The sequence below is a fragment of the Cyprinodon variegatus genome, unplaced genomic scaffold (assembly GCF_000732505.1).
Source record: "Cyprinodon variegatus isolate N-32 unplaced genomic scaffold, C_variegatus-1.0 Scaffold15, whole genome shotgun sequence".
In the NCBI taxonomy this organism is placed as follows: domain Eukaryota; kingdom Metazoa; phylum Chordata; class Actinopteri; order Cyprinodontiformes; family Cyprinodontidae; genus Cyprinodon; species Cyprinodon variegatus.
The window spans coordinates 130,087-136,586 of record NW_015150468.1 but is presented as its reverse complement, the minus strand read 5'-3'; the positions used below and the strand labels follow the sequence as shown (position 1 = coordinate 136,586).

General features: G+C 34.0%; 1 protein-coding gene across 1 annotated transcript; it reads left to right on the top strand.

Moving 5' to 3' along the window:
- Positions 1-1,648: 1,648 nt before the first annotated feature.
- LOC107090876 (chromosome unknown open reading frame, human C15orf43) lies at positions 1,649-5,208 on the top strand. The gene is given in 8 exon segments (XM_015384487.1): positions 1,649-1,862; positions 3,969-4,050; positions 4,137-4,169; positions 4,171-4,259; positions 4,424-4,583; positions 4,659-4,741; positions 4,994-5,037; positions 5,039-5,208. Coding segments are annotated over 8 exon segments (627 nt in total). The 5' UTR covers positions 1,649-1,798; the 3' UTR covers positions 5,111-5,208.
- Positions 5,209-6,500: the final 1,292 nt, after the last annotated feature.

The window sequence follows — 6,500 nt, the reverse complement described above, 5'->3', positions numbered from 1 at the left end:
TTTATAATTTTAATAATCAGATTGTATTAATATGAAAAAAAAAAAAACTCACTGAAGTTATATTTTTCAAAGCCTTATTCTATGCTTGCTTATCTCTGACATATATAGCAAACACTGCCCTCTGGTGCTAAAAATTGCTATTGTCACCCAGTTTAGACAAATGTGGAGTGAAAGAGAAAGAATTTAGATTAAGACTGGAAACCATATTGCAACCATTTTGTTAAAAAAACAACAACAACAACAAAAAAAAAAAAAAAAAAAAAAAAACTCACTGAAGTTATATTTTTCAAAGCCTTATTCTATGCTTGCTTATCTCTGACATATATAGCAAACACTGCCCTCTGGTGCTAAAAATTGCTATTGTCACCCAGTTTAGACAAATGTGGAGTGAAAGAGAAAGAATTTAGATTAAGACTGGAAACCATATTGCAACCATTTTGTTAAAAAAACAACAACAACAACAAAAAAAAAAAAAAACTACAATGAACTCTTCAGTACCCTCAGAAACTTTGATTAATTCAATTTGTAATGTCTAAAATATTGTAATAATAAGATAAACATTCCAATAAGTAATCAGGATAAAAGGGCACAAATGTTTTTCAATACCTTTATGAAAGAGATATTTCTTATTTAGGGCTGATAAAGCTCATATGATTAAAATTCTGTATTACTTCCTTAAATTTCGCCCATGCATTTGCTGAGGTATTCCTAAGTAGTTTAAACAGTCATGGATAATGCAAGAAGAAACAAAGAACACATTGTGATGTTTTGTTGCCCATGGCATTAGGACTCCTTAAGTGTTATCATAAAAGCTCTGGGGCTCTGGGAAATTTTACAAAAGGATACAACTAATCTACCTTCCTCTATCAACTAGGACAAAGGACGGGTTATGAAACAGCAGAGCAGCCCTCAGGTCATAGGCATGTAAGAGGCCTCCTACTAGTCTTAAAAAAGCTAAAACAAAAAGCAAACAAAAAACAACTATATGGTGTTGGTCTGTGGCTTCAGTTGGGCAATATGCAAATTCTTTGGGATATATTCATTTAATTTATTTCTATGTGCTTTGTTTATTTTTGTGATACTTCTTTCCCTTTTATCTTTCTTCTATTATTGTGGCTATTTTACCCTTCTCCTGAAAATCTGTCTGCACTTGGGCTGGTTTTGGACACATTGTGCAAGTAGTTTTTTTTCTTTCTTTTACATATTTATCATTTTGTTAATATATGTCTACATTTGATGTCAAATATATAAACAAATCTATATTAGACCTTTAAGTTATATATACTTGTATATACTTTGGTTGTTGTATTCTAGTGAAGTGCAAGGAAAACACAAGCTGTTAGTGTGTGGTACAGTCTAGAAATAAAATGAACCATTGTAACCTGAATTATCTCCTTAAGTCAATGAAAGAGTTCTTAAACACAATATTTTTACTGTCTAAACAAAAAAAGTGTTTGTTTAAAGTGTTTTTAACCACAAATTAAGATCACCAAAGGTATTTTTGTCAACAAAGCTTTTTAAATAATCACATCATTTAACTTCAAATATGATACATTTTATAAGACAGCCTCAAACTGATGATGGGGCGAAACACTAATGATATTTCCGACATCTTTCAGCGCCACCTGAACGCCACACGTAGCCGAAGCTATGATGCTAGCTCACTGTTGGAGCTGTTGTACGTTAGCATTAGCCAAATTTAGAGATTAAGGAATAAGAGTAGACAATAAAAATTGATTACAACTTAGAAATTAAAGTGAGACATTTCTTAGAATCGACTTTTCAACGAGAAGAAGCGATGTTCTGCTTTAAGACAGCTTGGTTTTCGAGCAGTGTGCCGCAGCATCATCTTGACTTTTGGAGTAGGCTAAGCTAACTCTCCTCATGTCACATAAACTCTTTTTTTTGGATGAAATTATACATTAACAAGCAATTTGTATTTCAATGTATTAACCCTTGTTGTTTTAGTTTTAAAAGGAGTGATACTTTCTTATAAAATTTAAATTAAGATTATTTTGAAAAATTGCCTTTTAACCTATTTGAAAAAAAAAAATAATCTAAACATCAAAATGTATACTTTTTTCTGATTGTACCTACGGAAAATGTTTTTTTTTTTTTCATTACTTTCATGGCGTTTTGCTCTTCTTTGTTTTATTTATAGTTTGCTCTCTAAAATATGTACATTCAAAACAAGAAATTAGCATTTTAACAAATATCTGAAGATAAGATAAATAAACAAATTCTCCTTATATGGTGTTTTAAAGACAATTAAGCACAGCTTAAAAATATGTGAATATAATGTGCTTATTGCATATTAAGGGGATTTTTAAAGCCAAAAGCCTTAAAGGATACCAAACCTCTATTTGAATGTCTTTTCTCTTGATTGATTTGTGTAACTAAGGGAAGACAACATGACAAAAACTATAAGTCAAAGAACCTACACGCCTGTCCTGTTAAAACACCAAGCTCTGAATGGATGGACATTCTTTAAAGTTTCACAGGCTGAAGTAAAGATTTGTCTGTCAACACTTGCTGGAAACCCGGAAGATTAAGCATTCCTGGACATTCAGGCAGGACAGGTGTTAAAGGCTCATGCCAAGCACCTTACAGACACGTTTTAACATTTAATAAGCCACTCAGAGTAATAGCCAACTGTTTCCTTTTGTGTCAAGTCCCACGTATTGGTCTGAGTGCTGAAAAACCTCAGATATATGACTGCTGTTGTAGTGGATACCATCCAAAACAGTCCTGACTGCAGATCAACCAATATTGAGTCTCAGATTAAAATACGATTAAAACAGTTTAACTAAACCTCTTGAACATTTGGAAAGGTCTCGTTTGTGGTGGTGTTTTGGCATGTTATTAAGAACATATGTAGCAAGGGCATTACAGAGTATTGTGGCTGTACAGCACAATGGGACTCTGAAAACAAGACATTCTGCTTCATTTATTGATATAGTTGACCTGTTTTTTTTTTTTTTCATTTTTTTGTACTGCACTAGTTGCTCATTTTTATAGACAGTAGGCTGACAGGAAAGGGGGTATGAGAGAGGGGGAGAGACATGCAGCAAAGGACCACAAGCCGGATTTGAACCCTATTGTGTCGAGGCCTAAGGCATCCACACATGGGCACTAACCACCGTGCCACCAAAGCACGCCTGATATAGTTGCCCTGTAAACCCATCGTATTGACTCTGTCCATCGGATAAAACTTCATGACACCTCCCAGAGAAGTAACAGCTTTTCTTGTCATTATCTGCACAGATCAAGCTGAAGATAAATCAGAGAACATCAAAAGGAAAGTTAGAGGAGCCGAAATAAACAAAGCAAAACAGGGATTAATTTAAGAACAGCAGCAGAATTGGCAATTGACTTAACATTTCTATCAAAATCAGTGGCTAGTTTCTGTGAATGGGATGAAGGCACAACAGTTGGTAGTGATCCTTATCCCATTAAAATCATAACAAAATTAACACTGAATTATGGTAGAATACAAGCAGGTAAGAAATGACACTTTAAAAAGGCAGATTGGAGTTCATAGATATCTGAGTCTAAAGAATATTTAAAAAATAGACATGACTAGGTATGTAATGATCCTTACCGTTAGATATTGGTAAGATAAATCGATTCCGAGCCTTCAGAAATATTAAAGAAAGGAAGAAGATAAATCAATAAAAAATGGTATTATAATGGACTTGGGATTTTGTTAAGTAATATAATTAAGAGATAAAACATTTTAATCACTTAAAAATAATCCAGTTTATCAGAATTTGGTTGAATATAAAGGAAAGCTTACAAAGGAGATAATTATTATGAATGCAAAAAGTGTATTTTGGAGAAATTTTCATATTGCAATAGGGAAAGAATCAACAAAGTCTTAAGAAGAAATAGCTTTTCTGATCTATCGGCAGCTGATTTTCTGTTAGTAGCAGTACATGATGCTTTCTTTAAAATCCTATTTCTTGCAGGGCAGGAATGTGGGAGCATTACAGGTTGGAGAGAAGCAGATTACCTCTTCAGTACAGATGCAACATGTCCTGATACACTAAGGTGGGTAAGAAGACAGCTACAGAATGATCCCCGGTGACCCATTTTTAGACTTCCACGGTTGTGTTAAAGCTGATTTTTTTTTTTAGGATATTTGAAAGCAAAGATTACATCTGGAACAAGGTTATTTCTGTCCACCTGTGAAAAGCGGCAAAGTGTGAAATCATTGGGAATTGGTCATTACGTGCTGCCTCCAGCTTGTGTACAGGATGGTGAGGGACAGTTTTTTCCTTCTGTTTTTTAGACTTTGCGTTTGAATTAAGTTTAAAGGTAAAAAAAATATATATATCCAAATAAGAAAAATAAATATTTAAGAATCTGAAACTATTTATCTACACTGTATGTATTACTCAGCTGGATTTTCTTACCATTACAGAGGTGAGAAAAGTGGTTGGCAGATTCATTTGGGAACACAAAGACGAAGAAACAGACGCACAGCTAGAGAGACCAGGATTTCCTCATGCTTTGCAGGATGTACAACAATCTTCAAGTCTGTCAGAAGTCGAACACAGTGAGGAGCAAGAGATAGGGAGCTTGTAAGTTTTCTTCGCACTTAGATCATCTTGATCTATAATGAGATGTGGCTAAACCGAATCCTGCTGATTTGTTAGGAAATATGAAGCATCAGACTCATCAGAGAGTGAAACTGTCCTGTGGGACCGTTTGAGAAGCCCAGGTAGTTGTACTACTCCAGGTGAGCTCTCTAACATGTCTTACTGTTTGTTTAATAACAAATCTTTACATTTATTAAATGGATTAATCCAATCAACCAAATGAGCCTCCAAGGCTTCAATAGGTCTTGGCGCTTAACTGGAATGGAGAAGTAGGGCAACACAATAACATGTTTATTAGCATTCTGTAGAACTTTCAAAGTAAGATGATATTATGTCAGTTCTGTAATACGGGCTAACCTTCCTTTCTTTTCATGTTTGCTTTCTCTCTGCAGTGTATGTCAGCATTGAGAAACTTCCCAAATACTCTGGTGATCTGTTTTTTTGTTAATCCTGAGCTTTTTCAATGTTCAAAATGTAAAAGCTACATTTGTTTCCAAAAAAAAGAGTGAAAGGCTTTGGGGGGAAAAAAACAACACACACAGGAGACATGTAAACAACCACAGAAACACGGACAATAACCTTTCAAATGTTTGTTTAAATTTGAATAACGTGCAAAATTGTTTGTGCCCATGCTGTTTCAATAAAAATGTTAATGAAAAAACAAGGTTTGTTTTCTTTTTTCTGTATTTTATAAACTGAAATATGGCGGTGTTAGTGCATAGTGAAATGTTACCTCCTCATCCCACCTATATATCCATGCTTTTCATAGAAGAAAAACTTTTCTGACGTTATTCATGTGAACAAGAAACAGCAGACGCAAAGTACAACCACAACAATATGACTGAATGAAATATATATTTCACATATAGTTTAGACATTTAATGCTGCTTCCTTAGAATGGTTTGTCTGAAATGTACCAAGCTCTGCTGAATTGCAGTTTCTAAATTAATCTCATAACCTTTATTTTGCTGACAGCCATAAGCATTACTATGTAAAGTAAATTGAAAAGAATGAAAAAAACATATATATTCGAATTTGTCATTCAATGCAGTAAGAGTTAAAGGAGTACTATTTTTATTAATCTAGTTGATTTTTTATGGAAGAGGATTAGGGCCACTGATGAAATTAAGCGAAGAGCAGAATGTGATTAAAACAAGAGAGCTAGTCTCTAAAACAGCCATGGCTACGGCTTGATGCTAACATGATTGTTAGCTGTCCGAAAACAGTCGGACAGCTAGATTAAAGTCAGAATTTTGAGATTAAAGTCAGAATTTTGAGATTAAAGTCAGAATTCTGAGATTAAAGTCAGAATTTTGAGATTAAAGTCAGAATTTTGAGATTAAAGTCAGAATTCTGTGAAAAAAGTCAGAATTCTTTCTCATATTATACTTAAATAAAATAAAAAAATCGGTTAACTTTTTTTCAGTGTCCCTACTCCTCTTCCGTAATTTTCAGAATAAAAACATTAAAAAAAATCACGTTTATTTCGTTGAATTTTGACAAGCTCGTTGGGCTCCAGTTCAGTTACATGCTTGGAAATAAAGAGGAGCCGAGGTAGGTGTCTATCAAAATAATTTGGCTTAAAAAGTACGAGTTTGATTTAGGATCAATATTAATTTGTTTATTCATATCAATATTACAACAAATTAATATAAACATATGAATAATATGCCCAATCTTGTGGACTGGAGCATAATCCTTGGGGTAAAGCTCCCCCCGTCTCTATTGTAAATGGTTCATTCCATGATTTTTCTGACCAATCAAATGCTTTGTTTTGTTCCGGTGTTATACCGAGAAATGCATGCCTGCCGAGAATTGCGTCCCTTCTCGCGGGGCGCGCATCACTCTAAACTCTCGCAAAACTCTCGAGAAAACTGACTGAAGAAGAGGAAACTTTTA